At 32.9% G+C, this 26,893-nt stretch overlaps 1 protein-coding gene across 1 annotated transcript in view; it reads right to left on the minus strand.

The window, feature by feature from the left end:
- LOC122522624 (protein timeless homolog) overlaps positions 1-8,941 on the minus strand; it is a 159,663-nt gene extending 150,722 nt beyond the window's left edge. The window contains exons 1-13 of the mRNA XM_043643854.1: positions 8,788-8,941; positions 8,559-8,712; positions 8,295-8,475; positions 8,084-8,215; positions 7,913-8,008; positions 7,671-7,834; positions 4,747-4,864; positions 3,587-3,849; positions 2,920-3,052; positions 2,698-2,852; positions 1,072-1,205; positions 811-961; positions 645-725 (exon numbers count right to left, since the gene is read on the minus strand). Coding sequence (XP_043499789.1) covers positions 645-725; positions 811-961; positions 1,072-1,205; positions 2,698-2,852; positions 2,920-3,052; positions 3,587-3,849; positions 4,747-4,864; positions 7,671-7,834; positions 7,913-8,008; positions 8,084-8,215; positions 8,295-8,475; positions 8,559-8,712; positions 8,788-8,881 — 1,856 coding nt within the window. The 5' untranslated portion in view covers positions 8,882-8,941. The remainder of the gene's footprint in view (positions 1-644; positions 726-810; positions 962-1,071; positions 1,206-2,697; positions 2,853-2,919; positions 3,053-3,586; positions 3,850-4,746; positions 4,865-7,670; positions 7,835-7,912; positions 8,009-8,083; positions 8,216-8,294; positions 8,476-8,558; positions 8,713-8,787) is intronic.
- Between the last annotated feature and the right edge of the window lie 17,952 nt (positions 8,942-26,893).

Consider the following 26,893-nt stretch of genomic DNA (forward strand, 5'->3'; position numbering starts at 1 on the left):
GCTTAAATGGAAAAAGAACAAAAGGCTTTGGCGTGAATTTATCCGAGCACGAACCTCGTCCTAGCTGCGTTTCCTAACAGCGGTGGTCAAAAATTCATCGGTTGTACGAGAATAAATCCGAACTTTTCGTTCACTTTCTAACCCCATTACACCGAGACCCATTGTTTGCTAAAACAAAGCTTTCACGAGGTCGGCTTCCCCGCAACATCGAGGTTACTCCAAGCCACTCACCATCTACCGTCGGAGTATATTGTGCTTTGCTGAAAAAAGACGAGGGTTCCTAACAAAGAAAAAGGTACTGGGCTTTTTCCTGAATACATTAGAAGACGAGTCGCGCCTCGCGTCACCACGTGAATTCACGATTATATGCTCTAATTGGTCTGACGTAACCCCAGACCACGATGAGGAAGTTCTTTCATCGTAAACTTCAAACAACAAGAATTCGCATGCAGAAGTGCTGTAAAACGCGTGCGAAAAATTCCAATCGTCTATAGAAAATATAAGGCACCAAGATTTTACAAAATCAATTCGCTTGGATTTTTTTAAATAAACATTCTAACGGTATTATCGTATTGTGTGTCGGAAATAATAAGTTATTCATTAATTAATACGTAATATTCAGAAATATTTTTACAAATTCTTACCGACAAGCTCGGAAAAGTCCAACGGCATTCTCATAAAGCCTCATTCGTAATAGTTTTTGAATTTTCTTCATTGCATCACTCCTAAAAACAAATTTGATTATTTTGCATAATATTAAACCAAATGCGATAAATTGTAATAAAACGAATGAAAAAGAAGTAGATATACTTTTGATCGTCGACGGGTATGTCAAGTGTAGCGTCAAACGGTATCATTTCCGGTATCGTGACTCCTTGCATTACCACGGATAATTCCGGAGCCAGATCGTCCCAACGATCCTCTAAGCTTGGAGCAGGTGTTTCTTCCTTTCGTGATACAGCTACAAAAGTTGGAGAGAAAATATTAAAGAAAAAAAATAAGAAGAGAGAGAGAGAGAAAGAGAGAATATGACTTTAAGAGGCACAAACTTTGTACAAATTCACATCTTACGTTTGTGCTTTCTACTTTTCTGTCTCTTTTTCTTCAACTTCTGTACTATAAGACTTCGTTGTCCCTTGGCGCAAAACTGTTCCAACATCTTTAGAAAAATGTGGGCGGTCGTTACTAGGTCGATCAGGTATTTCCTGCAAACGTGAAGTTAAACAACATATTTCTTGAGATCTTCCTTGGGGCTCTGTGGTACCAAGATAATAAGATCTTCTGTGAGCTGACACAATGCTAAATAAGATGTCTCGCAGCTAACCCAGTTCTTGCGATCCGTATCTTTGAAAAGGATTTCTCGTTTTGCGGTTAAAAGAGTGGAAATGGTACTTGCACAATAATGATCCGTAAAATACAAAGTGATTGGACTTTGTGAGCGTTTAATATAACAAAATGAAAAAAGTAAAAAAAAAAAAGAAAAAATAGTATTAAAATAAATAAGTAAAACAAAGCTACGAATTGATTTCATTTTGATGAAAAAAAAAAAGACTATGAGTATCTTATTAAATATAAAATAGTAAACCTTTAAAGCAACGAGCATAAACAATAACGGCAAACAACTACTCGACGACAATGCTAGCCGCCGAGAGTGGCAACAGCAACGGTTAATTAATCAATTTAGACTGTAGGGTAGCGGGGTGCTGACGGGAAAGTTTGACAGAGTCTTCGGAACTATGTTTTCCTCGGCATTGCCGAGACGTCAAAGCGACGAGACGATATCGCAGTGGTACACCGCGGCGCCCTTACATTTCCGTCGTAGAAATCCCAGGAAAAGCCGTCAAACTCGTAGCAACTTGAACACCCACCGCCTTTCCCTATTTCGCTTGGCCGGAAGGTCGATAAAAGTTGTTTATTCCGGCAAGAAACGCAGAAAAAGAGGGAAAGGGGAGGAGAGCTATTCGAAAGAAAGAAGAGAGAAAGGATAGAGGATGAGAATCGGTGAAAAGAAGAAAAGAAATAGCTAAAAAAGGATAGTGCTGTGTTGGTAGAGGTGGATGGAAAAAAAAGAAAAGAAAGAGAAAAAAAGAAATACAGAAAAGAAAAGAGGATGAAGGAGGAGGCACGGCAAAGAAGTCGACCAATTGATCTGAAAGTGAATCAATCTGTCTGCGATAGATAAAACTTTCGGTAAACAGTTGGTTTTTTGGGCTCGACAATGCCAGACAGATCAATAAAAATGGGCTCGATGTAGAGAAACGCGAACAAGATAAGTACGCTGACGGATGTAACGCCTTTCGCGTAAAATTGAGAACAAGCAAGAAACGAGATTCATTGAAAATCAAAGAGAAAATATATTTAAGTTTGGAAAACTCAACGGGCCAAGTATTCGTCGTTCGTCGCTCCGCGTTCTCAAACTTTTCAATCTCGTTACTGTCTCAGAACTTGGCAGACCATTTGAAACTTATTAATTACTTCTGCCAAGTTTTTACTGTCGCCTAATTTTAATTACAGAACGTAAGCTCTAAGACCGACTAATGACGCCGAGTCCCTTGGTTGCTCGCGCTTGATTTTTACCCTTCGATCGATCAAACGTAATAATATGACAAGGTATATTATATTAACGATGAAAACGTTATTCAAAGCATCATGTTGCCGCATTAAATGTGATACAAGGATATTTATTTCTTTACCAACCGTGACATCTTGAGTTCGTCGAAATTGAGAAGCTGCGAGAGTATCGTTTCCCGATATTCCGGAACATAAAACACGTTGCTTTTAATGACCTTGCTAGATTCTCTTATACTTTGATCCGGACTTTTATCCATCGCCATTAACGTATGAAGGAGTTCCTAAAATATTATACGTCAGTTTTTGACAATTTCATCAATCATACCTTTTATCCCTCACTCTCCTCACCTTATATGCTTTCAAAGCCAAATGCAATCTGTGAGACCATATCGGTATCCTTTCCTTATCAGTAAGGATCATCTCATAATACAGACTCATTTGTCTTTGTATTATATAAAATTCTTCCGTGGATATCGTTTCGCTGTGAAAACATTAAATAGATATGCCTGCCATCGACGCATTCAGTAAAAATAGTAAATGAAAAACTTTTGAAACATAGAAAATTTTTCTTTTCTTTTCAAATCAAAAAAAAAGTAAACGAAAATGGAATTGCATTCACGCACGAATTGATGGCATACGAAATCGTTGGGAAAATTTAAGCCCCGAAGCGTACGTTGCTTAAAATCGAAAACAAGACGAGTTGGAGAGAAAGAGAAAAAGAGAAAGAGAAAGAGTATATATGTATCTGGGTATGCATATACTGTTACGGTAGAGAACTAGAAAGTGCACTTCCTACAGACGCATCCAAAAAAGCGACGATGCGTAAAACGAGTTCGGAAACTCGTTCTCCCGCCGCTTATATCGAGCAAGCAGCCACTCCACAACGAGAGGATCTCCGTGACCTTCAGTATACCGAAAATAAAGTCATCTCCTTCCTCTCCATTGACGTTAGTTATCTCTCTCTTTCTCTTTCTCTCTCATTTACTCCTGAAAGTAAGTATTTATGTGCACTTACCACACGTATTTTACTTGAAACTTGTAACATCGATTAAACTCCATGAAGAAACGTAACGCCCATAAATAACAACTGCTCTCCGATGTATTGCATTGAACGTCACTGATAATACACGACTTAGCGTGTTTCATTACTGGATTATACACGCCATTGAGAAATTCCACGCAAAATTCTTTCAAGAAAAGTCTTACGCTCAGAGCTGATACACGTTCGTGCATTGAGTCCGGCATCGCTCGTCTATTCTTTGGTTTCTTTACTTTCGTCTATAGAAATTAAAAGATTCGGGTAGGTTACTTGAAAATTCCAGTATTTCGATAAGAAAAAGATCATAAAGAAAAGCACGTAAAAATATTATATAATGTAGATAAAAAGAAGTAAATAGCATCGTTCTGTCGTAATGGCGTGATCTACGCTCTCGCTAAAAATAGAAGGGAAAAGACCGAGCGAAGTGGATGTAAGAAGAGTGTAAAAGTCCTGCATAATAGGTATTACCGGCACCTCCCTAGAATGATGCTTTCAAACACCCATGAACTAACCCATGGACGTGAGCTACGAACAAATTTATGACGGTACATAATGAAAACGTGGCACGTGGATACCAGGAAAAGTTTTGCTCTTCTCGAAGACTGTAGATAGGATAGTAGAAGGTAATAGCAACATAAGAGAAAGTGAAATAGAGAGAGAAAGAGAAAGCAGGATAGCACTTTGCAAGATAAAAAGAGAGTAAGAGACGCAATCTAGACGTAAGAATACGAGACAGAAGAAGTGGAGTTTTAAGGAGGATGCATGGGAAGAATAGCTGACCCACTTTGAAATGCTTCAAAATGCTATTAAGGATAGGCCAAACTCTAATTACGCAAGGATAACTCTAATTAACAAGCGTATTTTCATTCAAATCCGAACAAGGCTCTTCTCACTTATTCGCTAATGAAAACTAAAGCGAAAAGCCACCTACGTAATTGAATAAGCCATTTTCCTTGCGCGTTTTTATTCTCACTGTTTCTTTCTCTTTATTATATTTTTCTTTTTTTTTTCTTTTTATTTTTATTTTTCCTCTACGAGATGCATTTTATAGTCAAATAAAAACTGCACAGAAAGCACCGTTATCAAATGTTTTTAAAATTACATACTATACAATAGCTTGCATTCTTCTCACTTACCTTTTGGGAATTAAACTCGAGTGCCTCAACTTTTTCATAAGGCTTGTGACACAACATCTGATTATCTCCGATTGCTTTCATATTTTGCACCACATAGGTCCCGCCAAAACGCGAATGCCTGGGAAAAGAAAAAAAGGGTTTAAATAACGTAAATTTAAAGATTTTCAATTATATTTATTATGATATATGACTCTTTTTTTTCATTTTCAAAAAATTTACAAGCACGACGGAAAACGATAAAAGCATCAAGCGTATTGTTAGCTTTCATCGAAGTGAAAAGTATTTATTATTTATATTCGTAGAAAGTGTTATTCCATAGAAAAGCTCATATAGAAAAGGCAAAATAAATGGATACATATAAAGTAAGAAAGGACTTCTCTAAGGATAAGCAAAATAGATGCAGCAACTTTCAATCTCTGATCGAAGATAGAAACCCAGAGCTCGATTCAAAGTTCGTAAGTAAGAGAGAGCTTATCATTCAAATTCAATTTTATCCATAACTCCTGAAAATCCAATCAATGGAATAGAAGACGACTGTCACCGGCAGATAGTTTCTTAAATGACGAAGGCAGCCTTCTTCTCTTTCTCCTATTTCTCGTCTCTCTTTCTTTCTCTGATTCCCTCTCTGTTAACTTCTTGCTCTCTCTCTCTCTCCCTCTCTCTCACCTTATTTCTTTAAAACTCTCCCGCATACTCTGTCAATGAATTCATTTACGCGATATTTCTACCCGAACCATTTTCCAATCATCATCGGTTAGATTTTTCAAACTACAATATACTGAAAGATCGATGCCGAACTTGAACCATTCGAAAAATTAAACTTAATCATTCGAGAGAAAAGATATTTTTTCTACCTAAATATATATTAAATTACTAATACGATTCATAAAAAGTTGATTTTACACAAACATAGAAAATATTGTAAAAAGAAAAGTGTAGAATCATCGTTTATTTTAGACTTGACTTTATCCATACAACGATTCCATTTGCCCATCGTACAGCCGACTTTTACCCCCTTAAACCCGAAGACTCACGAAACAAGAGTAAAAAGAAGGAACCCTAGGACGGGTTTGCGTCTCGATTCTACTGCTCCTGGTTCGTAGCTTGGTCGTTTTATCGTTTTCCGATCGACTTATCCCAGCATTCGACCATGGGTAAGGGAAAGATAAAGTAAAAAGAAAAGAAAAGAAAAGAAGAAGCGAATTTTTTCACCCAATCCCCGTTTCCTTTCAAGTCGCAAAAAGCATTTCGCGTTGAGCACACGGCTTCGCGAGAATGGAAGAAAGCGAAAGAGTGAGAAGATGTGTGTGTGTGTAAGAGAGAAAGAGGGTGCCCTGAACGACGAAGAAGCTCGTTACTAGAATACAGCTCGCTTCTTCCCAACAAGTGGATAAAAGCCTTCTATTCGCGCGCGTTCAAACCCGGCGGTCCTATCTTAAAAAGTAGGTCATATTCATTACAACATACACGTCGTCGTCGTCATCATCGTCGTCGTCGTCGTTGTCGTCATAGTACGAAAAAAGCAACACTAGTCGGAGTAACATGAGCAAGAGAACGATCACAATTCAGCCAAAAAGGTATCCGGTGTTGAGTAGCGAAATCATCAGCAAGCAAGCTCTTCTATGCTGTTCTCACACCGCATTTGTGCTTCCTCAGCACTTATACTCATTGGACCGTTAAAATGAAAACAGTTTAGGAGAGAACATTCAAATTTATGAATCTAGAATTTGGACAAAATCGGTCTTAAATAAAATAAATAATCAAATTTAATACTTGTAGAGTATAATATTAAGTATCTCTAATAAGACATTTTATTTTAAATTCGATTTGAAATGATTATTATCAGTTTGCTGATTGTAAAGAAGTTTGAACTTTATTTTATTGAAATTCAGCAGTTTGCTGAAATTAAATTCAATTAAACGTCAATATTCCATTGTTAAGTTGATTTTGTTGAAAATATAAAATATTTATATAGTTAGCTAGAAACACTTAATATTTTATAGACGTTTAAACGTTTTATGTTATATCCAACTTCCTATTTCATTTAAGAAACGTTTTCGTCAAAATCTCTGATTCATAATTCTGAATGTCCTCTTGTCAGAGCCAGAAGCGGTAGAACCGCGTACTGTGCAGTTCACCGCATCGAGTCTGGAATCTTTTTGGTTTAATACGTCGCCGTTTCGTGCTAGCATGCGCGCACGATGGAATGAATGAAATGATTCGAGGAAAAAGACGCGACACCCCATATCGGTATCTATGAAAAATGAATAGCCACGAATGAAAAAAATATTCTATGTAAAGGTTTTTAAGAAATGCGACGTTGAATGTATTTGAATTACAAAGTGATTCGATAATTTTGAGGTGGTATTTTAATATAACGCGTTGGATAAGATCTAATATAAATAAGAATTTAAAAATAATGAATAGAAACGAGAAATCGGGTTACGTACAATTTAGAGCGGAAAATTAGAGAATGTCCACAATGTTTGTAAAAAATAAAATATATTCTTTGAAGATTTCAAGTATCATTCATGAAAAAAAAAGTTAAGGAATCGTACGGAAAGGAAGGAATTTAGCTTAAATTAATGTATTATGAATTTAATAGCGAGCTCGGAGCTTTTTATTGCATACAGAACTCTGAAAGTTTTCTTGAAAAGCCTTAAGAAGATGAATATGAAAGCAATAAAAATCTGACCCAAATAAAAAGATAAGACCTAGGAAGGTATCATCTTAAAATCTTATTCATACAATCATATGCTTTCTCATGTTATGTTATTAATTATAAATTAACAAAAAAGTAGATCACGAATTGAACAAGATTCGAAGTTAAGTTTTTGTATTTACATTAGTGTTCATTTATTTAGCTACTTACTTTTTCGTAGCATTTCATAGAAATATAAATTTTGTATAATGATAATCCTTACCTGGCACCAGCATACTTCTTTAATTTTTCCAATTTTTCCAATTTTTCTTTCTGTCTTATTGATAGTAGATGTGCTTCATCTTTTGCCTTTTCTATTGTACTACGCTGCAAACCTGCTGTTGCCAATTGGCTTGCATTTTGATCACATAACATCAATGATATAATCTATAAAAATCATCATAATATTATTTAATATATATACTATTAAATTTTAATATTGTAATCTAGAGTAACAATACATACCTCCAAAATCTGCATGTGGTATTGTTGTTCTTTAGCACTGCTAGCAATGAAAAGTAATATGTCAACGATACCAGATGCATGAAGCGCAAATAATACCTAAGAGTAAAAAATATCTTGTAAAATAATTTTTTTGATTATCATAGGAAGAAACATTATCACTTGATAAGTAACCTGATCATGAATTGTAGCATCATTATCAGGACGCTTTTCATTTTCATCCGGAGGAACTTGAAGTACGTTTCTGATCAGCGCTAAGATTCTTTCAATGATCATCTCATTTTCTTCCCCCCTTTCTATATTATCCTATTATAATAATTAATTCTTTTAAATAATTTATCATAAATAAAACTTTTCTAACAATTAATTTAAAAATAAGACTTACAATACTGAAGATAGCAGTCAAGCGATTATTAACTATTTGCCATACTTGATCGTCTGCTAAAGCTACTTTGTAACTTTGCAGATATGATATAATTTGTAAATAGTAACTGCGCATAGTCTTCTCCATAGGAATTTTTTCATTATATATTAACAAGGCGGGACTTGTTAAATTAATAATTAACCTGATAAATATAAAGTTTATGCTCACGTATTAAATATATATAATTATTTCTTATCGAAGCCTATATATAATGTAAAAACTAACCTTAGTAACACATCCCACAAATCTAGTTTATCAGAATATTGTACAAAAATTTTAAGAAGATCTGATTGAAGTAATTTTGTCTGGCCAAGGTAACGACGTATGGTATGAGTTTCGTCATCCCTTTTTAAATATTTTATCAAATCCTTTATAACATCTAGATAATATTAGAAATAAAATCTTTATCGTATCATCCTTATTAACTTAAATCAATTATATTTAATCAGCTCACCTAAACAATTTTTATCCAAATAATACTTTTGCCCATCATAATAACCTAACGCAGCACAAGTAGCTGCTAACTCCGCAGATATATAATCTGTCATTGTTGTATTAAACTATTTTAAAGGCAATTTAAGCCAAAATAATAGATTTGTACAATGATCATCCAGTTGCATATATTTAAAACAATTATTACTACACAAGCAAATCTAAATAAATTTAAAGGATACATATAATATGAAAGAGTATAATATAATATAATATAAATAATAAATAATAAATATAAAGATTATATGTTTTAATATTTATGAAAATTAGCTTCACCAGGTTTATTTCATTTAATATATATTTTTGACATAATTACTACAATACCTTAAAAAGATAGTATTCCAGCAGTGAGGTTAGAAACTTGAGAACAACACACGTTGTAATAAGAAATTCCGACAACAAACTAATTTTATCAAATAAGAACACTTTAATTTATTAATAAATACTAAAATAATTACTTTATCACTAAATTAATATTTAATTAACTTTTTTTAAAATGTAATAATCTTATAAACAGACAGTACACGTATACGAAGCAACAGGTGAAAAAACGCGGGAAAATTTACTACACAGCATGTCAGGATAACAGTGACTGACCAATAAGAGGAGAAATAATAAATGCACCTATCAGAAACGAAATATTAATATGACCACGTGTCACAAGAATAATTGTTCTAAATTCAAATTTATAGTACGTATAAATATATATTTAAAAATATTTTAAAAATTTATATAGCTAATATTTTAAAATTATGTTTATTAATTATAAAATTTTGGATAATTTTAAATGATGATTAACAAAATTCAAGAGACACTTTTTAAATTAAATTTGACCTAATTAATCAATTTAATATTTAACTATATATACAATTATAAATTATATTATATATATATATATCAGAGATCCTCAAACTTTTCCACTTGGCGACTACCGCTATCGAAGCAAATTCTTCGCGACCCTGGATATAGACTTTATAATATCTTCTTGTTCAATATCACAAACTCACAGACATACTATACATACATCTAGTGCTGCTAAACTGTTTTTGAATTAATTTTATTAAAATATCTGCGACTCCATACTGTGTGAAGTTCTAATATATATATATTATGTATATACACTATATATATAAATATAATTTAACTATATTCATGATATTCAAAATATGAAAAAAACTTGTTTCAGTTTTACATTAAAATGCGAAGAAACTTTTTCCCCTAACCCAATATAACATACCCCATGACTTTAGATCTCTCTACAGTCATTTAGAATGTAGATACGCTCATTTCTGCACGTTTCTGTTTGTTCCTGTTCAGAAGAGAGAAGTAGGTTAAATGAGGAAGGTAATGGAAATCGATATTTCCATCGATAGGAAAGTTCTTCGAAGCGAACACAAACGTGAATGCAATCATGGCATTGCTTTTTGACCGATCGATCCGTGAGATTTCGTATTCCGAACTAATGCAGGAAGTAAAAGTTTTCAAACGATAAAAATAAACTTTCTATCATTTTAGTAACGGTTGTTGCAATGTTATTTTTGGTAAGCTTACTGAAGAGTCTAAATTAATAAACGTTTCTTTCGCGAATATGAGCAAACTACGTTAAAGATAATTGAAGTTGAGCGAGTCTAATTTTTGCTACAAAATTCATTTATCATCGATCTTAAGATTTACTTGTAAATATTTTCTTTAGAAAGTTAAATAAGTCTATGAAAATTTTATCTTAAATTTAATAATATCCAGATCAAAAAATAAACAATAATTTTACATATTCGTTTAAATATAATATTTTCAATGAAATAAATACTTTATAGAGAGAATAATATTACGATATAAGAATATATAATATAATACTAAATATTGTTACACGAGCACATACACACACACACACACCCACACAGGCCTGAGTCGAAGGCCATTTCCAGGCGACGGACCCTTGACAAGAAGATGATCAACAAAGATCTTGACGAGAAGCCGCGGTGTTTAGACTTACTTCAGAAGCGTAGAATTGTTCAGGTAGATTTAGATATACGAACTAGAGAGCTTACATCGTGTTAATTACTGTTCCGTTCTGTTGTTCTGCTCTTTGTACATTAAGTTTTGTTGAGTTCTCGTTGTAACCTTGAGTGGAGACTAACAATATATTATGCATATATGATAAATCATAAGTTTGATATTCTGGAAAAGAATAATAGGTCATATATGTAACATCGGCTTTTGGTTTAGAAGAGTTATCGAAAGACTTTTAGAATATAATTTATAGTACTTTTAGAACACACACCTTGGTTTATACACCATATGTCACAGAAAAGGTGACTTTATATACGAGCAAGTAAGACTAAAAAAATAGTTTTTATAGTATAAAACCCTACTTTTTCATACACATACACACACAATATAATCTCGTTTTATATCTTTTTATATTATTTTTTAAACGCAACGTTTTACAAATACATACATATCTATAAAGAATAAGACGAAGGACACGAAAAGAATTTAAGAAAGATTAAAATCTTTTTCTAAGTTTTCCAAGTATTATAGTAATTCGATATCGCTCGTCCACCGTCCAATAAATCTTTCGAGAAATAGACAGGAAAAGCATGACTCTCTTGTGGATACAAGACTAAAAGTTATTGTCGCATTGTAACTTTGAATTTGTACAAAGCTTGCACCAGTAGAATTACCAGTGAATCGATCTGCACGAGTGCATCCACCGTTCATCCATAGAAATTTATTCTTCCAATTACGGAATATAAATGGGATTTACATACATGCATTGAATGTCACGAGCCCAATGTTGATTTTTTTATATTGAATATGCCTCAATGATATTTTATTATATTTATCTATAAACGATCCAAAAGATAAATAATAAAATAACATTTACGATCAGTTAGATAGATATTATTTCAATAAAATATGTAATATAATTATACGAGAATAGCACTTTGACTTTCTACAAATGAACTTTCATTATACTAATGTTTATTTAATGTAATATAAGCAGAACAACTTTAGCTACTCCCGATAGTAGCAACAAGAACAATACATTCACTCTGTCTCGTATATTCTCCTTACTTTGATCGATGCTCGGGAAGTTCTCATCGATTATTACCAAAACTACAACTACGAAAGTCCAAACTTGTCATCAGATAACGCTCAGTTCTCAAGTAAATGCAGCTACTCGCGAAGTAAATTCCAATTTATTTTCCTCTGTCCAGAATTCGAGAATATATCAATAAAATATCTACAGAGATCTATCTCCCCTCTCTTCTCTTCTATCTATTCTTCTCTTTCTCTCTTCATTTCCTCGCTTATACAGTTCTCGATTGCGAATTTGTTTCGTCAAGCGAGGACGTACCCATCACAGAAGTCTCTTTTTCTATCGTTTTTTCGTTATTTTTCCTCCCCCTGTAGTCAACATAAAAGAGAAGGGATCAAGGATCTCTATTATTTCGCTATAATGCAAACCTACGTTTTCGATGAGCAATCTGCTTGAGTAGACATTGTCCACGAAAGAGGAAAATAAAGCCATAAATCCAATTCCTTCGTAAGGAGAAAAGTCAGGAGTGAGTGCGATAAACGAAGAATAGAAGTTACCAACGGTTAAGGGAAGAAGGGAAATAGAGATAGAGAGAAATAGATAGATATATATAGAAAGAGCGAGAGAGAGAGAGAGAAAGAGAGAGAGAGAGAGAAAGAGAGAGAGCAGCAGAGGGTGAATGATGCGAGAAATCGAAAACAATGGTCACGGCAGAATCGCGAGAAGGACGATGAAACTGGTGTCCGAGAGCAGTATGGGACAAACAAGCGATGACCAATCAATATCAACGAGTGTATATACGTATATCTAGGTCATTGGGTTATCCGACGAAATCGTTCGCACCTGTTCGTTGATTTAACTCGTTCTATACGTTCGTGTTTTTTATTCCCTTCAATTTTTTTCTCATCTTTTCTACGCTTCTATCACACGCGATGTGAACCGGGACATACTACACATAAATTATTTTTGTTAAAACGAATTAACAAATCTATACAGTGATTCGTAACACATCCTCGTGATCTAAACACAAAATTATTTAATTACATATTTTTTAATTATCTCTTAAAATACATTTGTTCGATGAATTTGTATTTATTAAGAAAAAATGTAGGGAAAAAAATAAATAAGAAATAGGAAGATAAAATAATGTTTCTGCAATATCGATGATATATTTCTGAACAACCCTGTACACCATCTCGATCGTTTTCTAACAATGTATGACCGCGCGTAATCGCCTGCACAGAGCGCATACGAACCCACGCCAGCGAATTTCACAGACCGAGAAAAATCATGGGAAATTTTCTGCGGTTAGACGTAGGAATCGATTGCGCCATCCTTGTGAAAGTAATTTTTGTTCTCTGTTCACCCTTCCCTTTTCTTTATTCCGTATTCTTCTTTTTTTTCTTTCTCCTATTCTATCTGTCTCTCTCTCTCTCTTTCTCTCTCTCTCTCTTTCTATCTCTTTATCTCACTCTCACTCTCTCTCTTTCTCTACCTATTTTATTATTTTCTTTTCTTATCCGAGAAATTCGATAATACATGGGAATAACTTTTTTATTTTTTCCTAACCATGCGAGATGACTTTTTACGTTCGAACAAACGTATAGATTGTTGAACTGTGGTTGTTGATTATTAATACCTATGTTACATATTGACGATTTATTAGAATTTATGTCTAATGGGAGTTAAGTTTAACGATTTCGACTGAGGTGCACTCGATCTTTGTTCTTGTCATCTTCCAATGACCAATAACGTCAAATTCGTCATGAAGAATTAGAATCCGTCGAACTAGCCGGTTATTATTTGTACGAGATAATTAGAGATAACAAACGTATTTGCGGTTCATCGTTCAAATATGCACGTCGATCCTGATATTTGAATTTACACGAGCGCACGTACGCTCCTCTAAATACTCTACGAGCTAGCATGTTTTTGAAATGAGTAACGAAAATATAGAGAAAAAACAAAGAGATAAAAAAAATATATAAAACCAGTAAATGAATGAATGAATATATATTACACTGTTTGATTATAAAAGAATCATTTAATTTTCTTTATATTTTAAAAGCTTATGTTTAATTTAATATAAAATTGAATTTTGACAAATTTAGTAACTAGTATTTAATTGAGATTCCAATGAAATATTTATCAGCATAAATTTATAATAATAGTGCATATAAATAAATACGTATGTGCAATCGAGCATGGACTAGTCAGTGTTATAGTATTGTTATTATAAATAACAATAAATGAGGAAAATATGTGTTTAAAACAATTACCATTTTTTATATAAAGATATTATATAAGACAGAAAATATATATTTTATAATTAGAACATGAATATATCCACCTTTACGATTATTCAATATATTTTTATACATTCGATGTAATATTTCTTGCTTCGAACAAATCATTTCAACTATTCCGTAGCAACATTTTCAATTTATTTCCCTCAAATCCAATTTATTTCTCTCTTCAATATTCAAATAATTTATTTTCGTAATAACGCGATACAAAATATGCTAGCATATTACATCCGCGGATAATTTATTCTAATTCTTCTTGATTTCTATCCCGCCATTTGCGACCGAACGTATTGCAGTATTAAACTCTTAGTGTTTGAAATTAAACGAATAAATAAAATTAATACTAATGAGATTTCTAGAAATAGAAAATGTATTGTACGTTTTGATTTATTTTATTTCCATGGATTTCTTCAATTATTCAAGACGGATTACGAAAGAACGTTTTTATCTGTAACGTTACTTGATTCTTTTTTTATATACGAATAAACGGGCGTAATAGTTTCATTTAAAAACTTGATGAAAACTAATTGTAACTTTTGTTTTAAAAAAAGAAAATAATACCAACACGAACAAAATAAATCGAATTACTCGCGTGTCTCTAACATATAAGTCGTTCTCTCTTTCATGATTAAAAGATAGAATTTGCATGCTCCGAACGCAAATGATTCCACGTGTTACTTCTTTATTTTGTTAACGGAAAACTGTTGTTTTCGTTTCTATCATCCCCTCAGTCGGTACTTCGAGCTAAGTTCACAGCTAAATGTTGTGTGCATAATCCAACCGTTAACTAGCTAATTCAGTTAAGTTTCGTAAGTTTCTCCGCGCGTAAACATAACTGACTAACGCATGAGCGAGTTAGAAATGGTGAATTTAGTCGAGTCGAAGTAAAGCGGTTGTGTTCCACGCTATAAACTTTGAAGCTCGCGAATCTTCATGATTTTAGAAACAAAATTATGTTAACTCGCTACATCTGGTATCGGTTCCACCTTCAGTTTCGTCAATTTTCTCATCTAATTTTGATTATTCGATAAAAGATAACTTGAAACGTAAGTGAAATTCTCGTTTTTCGTCATACATAATTTTAACTTTGATATCATAGCGTTACTCTTGATGAAAAGTTTTTAACGTAATCGTTACAAAGAGAATGGGAATTTATTTTCGATAACCTTAAAAATCCTATAAAGATAAGCTATGTATTTATATTTCCATAGGTGGAAATTTTACTTAGATACAATGGACAGCTTTCTAGATTATTCGAGAATCTCGGTAATTGGATGTTTTTGTTTTTCCACTTATTGTTAGATATGAAGAAAAATCGAAGTAAAGCGAAGATTAATGTTTCCATTCTGCGAATGTTTAAACCTCATTGGTTCAACGAGCTCGCTTGGTTGAGTTGGAAATTTGGAAGAAAAAAAAACGAATAGAATTGAATGGACAAATTTACAGATGGAAATATCTATAATAAACGGAAAAACTTCTTTCAATCGAAGTCAACAAAAGAAAACTTTTCTTCCACCTTTTACGCATTGCACCAACTCCAAATCGTATTTACTTATACAATCGTACTTAATCCATTTAACGATATTGCCTAAACTTTTCTCTTTCCACTTCGTTAATATTAAAAATAACGGGAGAAGAGTTGGAATCCGAAAATTACATTATCCGATATTAAATATGTAAAAGTTTATCGACATTTGTATAGTCAATGAATATATTATAATCGCACAATGTGCCCACGTTTATAAATCTTTCAATAGAGTGTTTTCAATTCGTAATGAATTACTATGAAAATAGTTAATCTTTCAAAATTATTTTTGAAAAACGTTCACGTGTGGAAATGCATGTATCATTCGTTTTTCGACTGAAAGTAGTTAGCTAGTAGAATTAAAACTTTAATTTTCAATTCATACAGTATACACGTTTCTATGTGGAAGGAACCAACCTTCTTTAGAGAACGAGCAAACGAGGTTTGTGCTTTTTGTTTGTAGTGTGTAAATAGAAGTAATGATATAACGTTGATTAATAACTTTCATTACTTTGTATGTTACGATTATTGTGTGGTTTTAAAGTCCTGTACGTTTCGTTGGTAAACAATTTTCTCCATGTTTTTTTTTTTCGTTCTTACACATTTAATTTTCAGCTAGGAAATGAATAATTCAAATTTCATGATTTAATGACAAACAGGAGAAGAAACTTTATATTCCGACTATTCATTGGCGAAAAATTTGAAAAGACTTTAAGTATCATTCATTCAATAAGATCGGTAAAAAAAACAAATTTCACGCTAATGGAAGTTTCATGCAACAGATAATGCAAAAAAGGTGCACGTATTTAAAGAGACATAAAAGAGATCATACATATTGCAATTAAACGTAAGTAATATACGCATCTCGTATTTTCTGTTGCGCATTTAGTTACACTTTGCCAAGAATTAGTATAATGGAATATTTATTTGTATCATAAATCTACTATTCTGGCCAGATTATAGAAGAATTTAAATTACTCTGAAAAATAATTTCGTGATATTCAGAATTTTGTTACTTTTATAAAGAATTTGATATCGTGCAATATAATAAAAATATTTAACATTTTTTCCTTCATTAAAAAAAAAAACTTGTTCTTTTTATTAACCAAACGATAAAATGCAAAATGTATTTTGTATGCACTATTTTTTCGCGTGCATTCACGATTATCCATCTTTTCAATGTAACAATTATCAAACGTCGTGCGTACAACAGGTAAAGAAGTTTTTATCAGCGGAAAGCCACGTTCAAAGATTTTTTGTATTATTTGTTTATTCATGTTTTTTGTCTTTTTTAAAAATTTTATTTTTTCGCTTTTTCCTCTCTCTCTTTTCCTTTTTTTTTTTTTAATTATCTACCATGACATAAAAAGGACCTTTTCTCATCACCGTTATATTTCGACAGTCGCGTCGCTATTGATTTTCCGAGAGTTTCGTCACAGTGCAGTAACGGGAGTGAATGAAGTGACTGATTTTCAATGGTTCGTAGTCGTATGAATGACGACTAGTCTGTTTTAGATAGTCCTACATTAAAGCTGTATTCAAATATTATTAGATGCTTGATATGCCCAGATACAAGTCTTATCAAAGATATTCCTTGTTTTCGAATCCAGATTTTCCAAAGACGTTGTATTTTATTTAAGTCATAATAATTCCTCCATATCTATTTATTCTAATAAATACTTTGTCATTTTATCGCACAGCAATATCATCATATCAATCCTATTTAATTATTCAAATTCATTTGTAACATTGAACATGATTAATATTTTTCATAGGTTATTATATCCATATCTTATTATTTCCATAATACTATAAATTAACAGTCAATTCAAGTTAGTTATTTTTCGAGCTTCATTTAGCTCAAATCCTTGTTTAGCTATTCAAAAATATATTTATCATATTAAAATAATCATTCTATAAATATTGAAAAAATTAAAAGAAGTAAATGCGTATACAAACAAAGAAATGCCGATTGTACGTTCTAGTAATTTTTTATGACTTCTTTTTAGAAAAATACTCTCTTTTAAATATCATAATTCGATTGGCTCACTTCGATTCTCATTCAACGAAAGAACTGACCTACATCGATTCAGCGTATCACGTGATGACAGTATTTTTTGCGAAGATTCCAATCGTACTGTCGCTTCGAGGGTGGTTTCGAGAATTTATGTAGCACAGATGGTCAATTCGGACGCTCAACTTCATTCAATATCTCCCGAAACGAAACTACGATTCTCTACTCGAATCAAAGCACAGCCATTTAACTTTATTGATCGATGGCCAATCGATGAATATCAAACTAACTTTGATTTATTATTCTTTTTTTTTTGTTCTTCTCTTTTTTTTTATAATAACATGAATATTTTTTGTTATGATACAAATAGCAGAGGATTTAATAGTTACTACATACAACTAATCATGATTTTCTTTCGCTTTCCTCTAACTAATCTCAGTTACTTAAAACTTAATTTGAATATTTTATGTTGACTGACTAATCTTAAACGTAGCTGTGAAATTACATAGTATATGGTGAAGGCAATAATTATAACTTCTCGTTAATTATTCATACAAGCTTTCAACATCCCTCCCTAATGGTCAATGTATCCCACGCGAGCTCGCATTAAGCTAAAGTTGATGTCGAAGAGCTTAAATAAATGAAAACTCACTAAATATTGTCTTTGTTCGTTATGTCAAATAAATATATTTGTTAATGTTTCGAGATACATTTTATTTAGGGTGTCAAGGATAACAACAAATCATCTTACTTGCTCTTTCAATCTATATTCTGAAATGTTTACAAGAAAAAGGGAGATTCTAAATGAAAATTTTTATAAATCGATACTATTGAAAAGATGTACATATATTTGTAAGTATAATAAATATACCGATAGAAAATATGTAGGTAGATTCTTGGGATTCGATATTGTCAATATCTAATGTAAGCCTGTCTGTGTGATAGGAGCTTTAATGTTTAATAAAACTAGTACATTGAAGAGTGCTGATCCGGCTCAGGTTGAATGATATATCGATCCATGTTCAGAGCGTCGAGTCAGCACCGTAAAGATCGTGAATTAGGTATAGTCAGGATGGTAAACGATAGTTCATGGAAGGTAGTAGATACTATTGATTTTTAAAGAGCCCTATCTTGTTTTATGGTGTAGTGTTTCGTAAAAATATTTTATTGCAAAGGAATGCTGAATCACTTAAGCTTTCGAAAAACGTATTACCTAATTTACGTTTATAGTCTACAGTACAGAATCTATCGATATTTTATTGTATTCTCTTCGATAGTATATTATTCTATTTTATTTCCTTGTATCTTATTATTTCTATCTAAAGTTGGAGGCAAAGGTAGGTATTTGTTATGTATAATATAGAATAAGAGAAAGAAAAGAGCAATAAGGTATAAGAAAGTAGCACGTGCCGATTACAAAATATTTCTCTTTGAAATCGGAAGAGTATTGTTGGGTATCGAATTTAAGGAGTTACATTACCTTAGCGCTCAGAAAAACTAGCATAAAGAAAACATGTAAAGTTAAGAAATTAAAAAAAAATTAAACGAGGCATCCAATTGAAAGAAACTATGCTACTTTGTAGATATTAGTATAAAGAAAGTATAGTGTTAATTTGATTAAAATCGTAGTTCTCAAGATATAATCTTCACCAATTCGAAAAATCATACTCGACAAAACAGCTTATGTCTCCGCCATTTTTTCATATTTTTTAATAATTTTTATATAAAGATATTTATCAATATAGACTGTATTTAGCAATAATAATAAAAAATTTGTATATTTGAAAATTGCTTTAAAAAGAATTTTCTTTTTGTGCTAGTTTCTCCGAGTGCTAAGGTGGTGTAACCCTTTAATGCTCGACGAGAATATTCTGGTGTGCAAGGAGGTGGTGCTGAAGAAAGATAGTAGTTGTGATGGTAGTAGCGATGGTTATAATGGTGGTATTAGTAGTAGTAGTAGTAGTAGGTGCGAGCACACGCCCTAGTTCCAAAGGGACGATAATTCACTATCATGGCTTATTGAACTTTCACGAGCCGTGAGCTATAATCTACTTTCACATTGTGCACGTTGGTGCTGTGGAGACATTAAGCCCGATCGTTTTGGCTCTGATATCCCGAGACAGAGACGGAAATAGACGGAAACCGGAAGACAGGGTATTACGGGTAACGACAGGTGTTGAATGTGACAGAATCGGCCTGGTCCAATCGCGAGTGCAATCCGATGGAATCCCATGGAAATGGCACGGAGAATTGTTAATCTTGAAGCAACGTTCATGTGGCACGACACGATTCTATAATGCTTACATATCCCACCAACGTTTCAAATATTCCTCTATTGCGTTCCGGCAATTTGTAGACGGGAAATAACTTCGAAAACGATATTTCTTTGATCGCATGCTTGGAATATTAATAACCGCTTTTCATTGCCGGTATGAACTGACTAAAGCTTTTCATACCTATTATTTTATTTCTTTTTCTACTTTGCAATTCATTCTTTGTTTTCTTTGTTTTTTTCTTTCATTTCTACCGACGTTTACCATTTTTTATTCGTCGATACAATTTTTCTTTTCGTTTTTTTTTCTATATAAAAATTTTCTTTATTCGTTTAGACAGGTGTGTGAGTTTTGACAAATGTTTCATTTAACCTACTTCCCTACGGTTTTCCAATTGTTCCTTTTGAAGTTTCTACAATTTCTAATAGTCAGCATTCGTTAATAAATTATTACGAATCGAGTACGTCTAGAAATCGAAACTTGGAAATGGAACGAGTTGACAAACTAATTACGTTAAGAATTGTATTTCTGTTACGAATCGATAAAATGTACAAACTTACTTTATTAATTTCATATTTTACGTATTTTTGTTTCTTTATCCAACGATTACATATTCTTTGATACAATATAATATATCTATGGTCAGAATCCAATCGAAAAATAATTTGATGGTTTGATATGTTCGAAGGGAACGTTAGATGTATCTTCGAATGTATTTTATGCTGAAAGATCAAATCTCGTAAAGCTAAATCGCTTGTCAGTTATAGAACGAAAATTTATACTCGGAGAATCACAGAACAGATATATATGTATACATAGAAAGAGGTGGGGTGAGAGTAGGGTGGTTTGAGCAAGGAAAAGAGATGGGGGGAGGAAGAGGCACGACAATTATTGTAGTTCCTAGATAGGGTAGTCAATTTCAGAGTATCAGATCCAATCGTAGGAAGACAACTTGAGAGTGGACCAAAATATATAGCTGGTTCGTAATAACGATCGTACAGTTTAGATGTCTTTCGCAAACGGTACGATCTCGCGCATGAATGACGATGCAGAGCGAGAGAGAGAGAGAGAAAGAGGAAGAGAGGAATAATCCGAAGATTACAAAATAAATTTGATTTAGAATACATATTAAAACGTATAAGATTATCTGACTCTATTATTTAAATTAATAACGATAAATCCCTACAACTTCGTTAAATTGTTCTTACAAATATGTATGTTATTATATGTAAGAAGCATAATAGAAATTTGTAAAAATAATAATATTTCTAACAATAAGTATATTAATTGTCGAAAAACGATTTATTTTTGCTAAGATAAATTTGTGCAATTCTGAAGATTTTATATTTATTTTTTTTTCAAGTAACTTATGCAAATTGGTATTTCCCGTGCAAATGAAAAATTTTATAAAAATGGCAGCGTGCAATTCTCGTTGCATGAGCAACGTTACGGTTGCAGGACGAAATGTAAAGCAACGATGTCGCAAAAGGTAACCGAAATCCTTTCCATTTGAAAAATAAGCATACGCATAAAGAGTCGACGTTACGAGAGCGTTACTTTTAACGTCAAGTTAAGTTTTAGCGTGCACAAAACAGTTCACTGCATTCGGCTATTATGCTAACACAATGAAAACTTATTTTCTCGTGTAGTATGTAAAAGGTAACGAAACATTGCAAAGATAAAAAAGAAAAAAGAGGCAAAAAAAAAAACAGAAAAAAGTAGGTTATTATTTTGTTGTGGAAATTTCTATTGCAATTAGAATCGCATTAAACTTGATTTCTATTTTATTCCGAAAAAATCACGATTATCTTAATGGATTGTGAAGCGCACTGTCCTTCGTCCATCTCCCATAGAAATTTTCCGAGATTTTTGAAAACGAATGAAAGTGCGCGCAGTGAGCTTCTAAAAGGTTAAATTCGTTCTATCCAGTGAAGCTGCTGGCAGCATCGGTTTACCAAATTTAACCGAGAAACGAGCGAGAGAAACTCTTTGTCTCGACAACACATCGGACGGTTAGCTTATAATAAAGGCGTGTGTTAACCACTCGTTTGCACGACGATATAATTTTGCAGAGAAGCTAGATACGTATGTGTACTTATATGTTTCATATATATATATATATATATATATATCATACATACATATACATACATACATGTATTATATATATGCACCTATACAAAGACTCGAGTCTGCTGTTCTCTTTCGTGCTTTTGCACGAAAAGACTCATTCATATACGAGCGCTCTTCTGCATTTATATTCGTCTATTATTCCAAGGGTTCATTGAAGAGAACGTCGATGATGTCTTATGTGCTCACAGCTATCTCTCCCTCTCTCTCTCTCTCAGTCTTTCATTCTTTTTCTTCTTCTATTTTGTTATTCCGAGCATGAGAACTTTCACACCGTCGAATCGACGTGCTTTCGTCAATTTCAAGAAGCAAGACACCAGAAGAAAGAAAAATCGCTGCGTGCTCACTCGCGCGTGTTGGAGAAATGAAAGAGAAAGAGAGAGAGAGAGACCGAGACAGAGAGACAGAGGGACAAAGATCTTTTCGCGATTTTACCCACGGGGATAAAAGCGTGGTGAAATACCTAGGAGGGATATCCAAAGCGTAGCTTTTTGTAAGCGAACAAAAAACCCTTCAGTCCTTTCCGAAGCAGTATTTCTCAGCTCGTTTATCGTTCGTTCGGTCGAGATTTGAGAGATTCGTCGATCCGCTGAGCCTTGATGCGCTCCGAGAGCGCAGAGGTGGATTTAATAAAATCCTCTAGCGATCGAAATCTACGGAAAAGCCCGATAGAGCCTTTCTTGCATTTTTTATCTGTATATAAATACTTATAAATATAACTACTACTACTAGCACTCTCTTTTCCAATATTTGCGTTAAATTGTTACGTAAATACTTTGATTCTGAATGAACAGACTATGTATTAAATGATGGATAATTGTAAACAAGAACGGTCAACATGTAAACAAAATGAATGTTTTGTTCAAATAGTAATTTTATCTCAAAATTATATAACGATCTAATATTTGAAATTGAAGAGATAAAAATTTGATCATTCAGTTTACAAAATTATATTTCAGATGAATGTTAAACGTAAACAAATTTTGGAGAGTTTTCGACTGATTACTTTTTCATAGATAGCCATTTCCAGGCGAATGGATCTCTATGCACGCGTAACATAACGAAATTATCAAACGTTACGCTTGGTCAAGCCGTGACTGGATAGAATGGTTCGATGATTAGCGTTTGACTCGTATCAAATCGTGTTTCGATTAACGCGGCTTAATGAATATTTCGCAGAGCATAGATAGTAATCTTGGTCTGGATGAATTTCGGAGGTTAAATATCGGTCGATACGAATTTGGCTTTCTCGATTTCGATTGGCTTTAATAATTAAATGCGTAACAAACTCAGATAGTTGTGTTACAGGGTATCGGTATATATATGTAAGTAATACATACTATCCTCAACTGTCGACGATTCCAAAACTTAGGAAAATCAACGTTGGAATTCGCTTAACGAACGTTAACGAAATGCGATATAAATTCGTGGTCTTAAGGTAGAGAGGATAGTGTTGGAAGATATTTCGGCTGTCACGCGAAATAAATCATCGGATGGTGAGAGTACGCGGCATGAATTATTTTACGGGTATAAGGCCGTTACTTCTGCACGAACGATCAGCAGCCGCGATTAATAGCTGCTGGTCGAAATATTTCATGGCTCTCGAGTCTCGACGTCGTTCCTCTCGAGCAACCGTTGGGAAGATCTCTACCGATGAAGAAGATACGAGAGGAGAGTTGCGGTGTACTAGATACGAAGAATGTACGAAAAGAAAATTGTGATAGAAAGAGAGATGAAAAGAGACTTTCGGTGATTTTTTTCTTATTTTATCATCTATTTTAATAATACAGAGAAGACCAAGATAAAAAGTATACTTAATTCGTATTTTTTTTATTTGTATAACCAATATAACTAAACAAACATATTTTTAATAATACGAAAAGTTAGTAAGGACAATAGCATTCAATAACAAGAACAATAACAATAGCATTCAATATTTTTAAGAAGTACGAACGGATGTACCTTTATATGGTCAGACATTTGTAAAGAATTACCTTCAAGAGCATCGGCAAAACACACAGGAACGATATGAATACCTTCATATAGTCGAGTAGAAAGAGAGAGAAAGTAAGGAGATTTAAATAATTTTGCATAAACTCTACGATTTTGCGGATTACCACCTTGCACGACAGGAGATAACGTTTACTGTGATTTTAGAATCATATGCAAAGGACCTAAAAATACGAAGAACAGAAGCATTCAGTGTTTCTCGTATCGTATAGATCCTGTTTATTCGGAATACACAATACACACATACAAATGCTTTTCATTTTTAATATTTATTAAATTTTATTTTGACGAAAATGTTAATCGAAAATATCAGGTATGCAGTTCTAATTTTCAAGATTTCGAATTTCCCTTTAACTCATATATTTTTTTGAATAATTACCTATCTATTCGATCAATATTTAGATATTCTTTAATTTGTATGCATAACATAATTGCGATCTATCATCCCAAATGTTTGATGTTGAATAATACAATATCTAATATATGTATATGATATGTGTACGTGACTAGAATCTCACCGAACAACCGCAGAAACAATAGTATCAATCACTTGTGAAATTCATCTGCCAATATTAATCTAATAAATGATTATTTTTATAATACATTATTTATTTTTAATAAAATTATGTAAGAGAGATTTATTAGTATTTAATTTTAATTTATTTCTTATATTGTTTAATGTTTATTAAAAGGTTTAATTTGATATAATGAAATATGATAAAATTGTAAGTATCTATAATCGTGTAAATTAATACTCGTTTTGTTTTATGTTACTTTAAAATCATAATTCTTAACAAAGATATCATCGTAATTATCTCTTTGTTATTCGTCGTTACTCGTCGTAATTTCCGAATCAAGACGTTATCGTCTAGATAAACGATCTCTTTTATCCTAAAATAAATTCTCATGAACTCATACTTATATCACCACACACATGACAAATAAAGAATAACATTTCCTTACGGTACTTATAAGGAAATCGTCTATCGATATTTTTAGAAACATCGATACTTGTCGAATTTTCTCTCACTTTCACAGATATGTATATTGTTGTCTATACTAATACTAACCACTCTTTGTTATTTATGTTTTAAGTTTCTTTCCGTTTACACGAGACAGAAAACATTGCCTCTGTGAATGGTATATACATACATTTTATACATACTCAGTATGAATAAAATACCAAGTACAAGTCTTTAAATGATCCTTACATGGTCAAACTTGAATTGCATCTTATTTCTAAATCTTTTCCAAAATTATTTTATCACTTATCAACAACAAACGCAAGTCTAAATTTCTAGCTAATCTGTTAAGATTACTAACGAGAAAATAATAGGTCGTCGCGCATTCAAATTTTAACGATGCCATTTCGTAAATGCAAAGGATATAGTTCGATCGTAAAATGATTTCTGAAAATAGAAAAGAGAGTTAAGCAATTTCGAAAAAAAATATTAATGCAAATGCAAAAGCGTATTTTCGAACAACAAAAAATATCGAAATTGATTTTAGTTTATCAATCATTGTTCGAAGAACAAAAAGTAAAAGTATCCTCAAATTAGTTTTCGTTTCTTCGATTTTGTGCGAAACGTATCTATTATATATTATGTTCGAGATAATCTTGATTTTCCACGTATTCCGATAGATGATAAAATATTTATCATGTCGAAAAAGCCAAGAAGAAGAAAATTGAACAACATGACTCGCAGATAGAAGGATGAAAAAGGTAGAGTAGTCGAGTAAGCGGGAAAAGATTGTGGATCTCTTCGAAATGAGGAGGAAGGCTTCGCCAAGAAAACAGGGCTGTAACTATAGAAAGTGTCTAGAAGGAAACGATAAAGCAGAAGGCTTTCTTATAGTACAATTTATTATGTCTGATGCGATCTCACAACATAGATAATCGAGAGAAAAATATTTCTCGTTTAAGGTAAGTTACGCCTTATTTAACATTGAACGTTTTAAAATAAATTAAATGTAAGTAAAAGGATTTATCTCTGTTGCGTAATAACGCAACGGTAGGAATGAGTCGAATAGCATAGTTTTCTTTTTTATATTACGTTGGATCGTGAGAATCTTGCTCGATGATGCAGAGGAAATATCATAGCACATTTGTAAAGGACATAAAGCTGGCAAACAATCCCATAGATCACTCAAGAGGTATCGGTACAACGAACCCTTCGACCAGCAGACCTTTCAAGTGACGTCTGCGTGCCGAGTAACACATGCGTTCCTTCCAAGAGAAAACGAAGTCCTTCACCCTAAACTAATTGTAAGTCCTTTCCCGCTGCATAGTTATTCCATTACCCCATTCCCTAAAAAACGTTAACTTTTTACATCGATGGACTATGTGTGAGAACTTGATGTTATTGGACAATCCAACTAGGGAAGGGATGACGATCATCTTCTCCCTATAAAAACCCTTGAAACAATAACACGAGAGAGCATTCAACAAGCATCAATCGACTCGCTCAACATCACGAAGAACGACTTTTCGAAGTCGCATTAGCTCTAGACGACGCAGCAGAACAACGAGAAAGATCACACAAGCAAATCACGAATCTACAAGCAACGAAGTCATCAAGCAGCGCATCGTCGGAGCATCGTTCAACACATCACGACTCAACAACAAACGACAACGCAACAAAAATCAATATCACTTATACATCGGCATTTTTTGCGACAAATAAATATCTTAGTGCCGAGCAAGGCATCAGTACCTCACCAATCTCCTTTATTCACGTTTAAACATAGAACCGATTCGTTTTGTGTT

The sequence above is a fragment of the Polistes fuscatus genome, unplaced genomic scaffold (genome assembly GCF_010416935.1).
Source record: "Polistes fuscatus isolate 324 unplaced genomic scaffold, CU_Pfus_HIC Scaffold5, whole genome shotgun sequence".
Classification (NCBI taxonomy): Eukaryota; Metazoa; Arthropoda; class Insecta; order Hymenoptera; family Vespidae; genus Polistes; species Polistes fuscatus.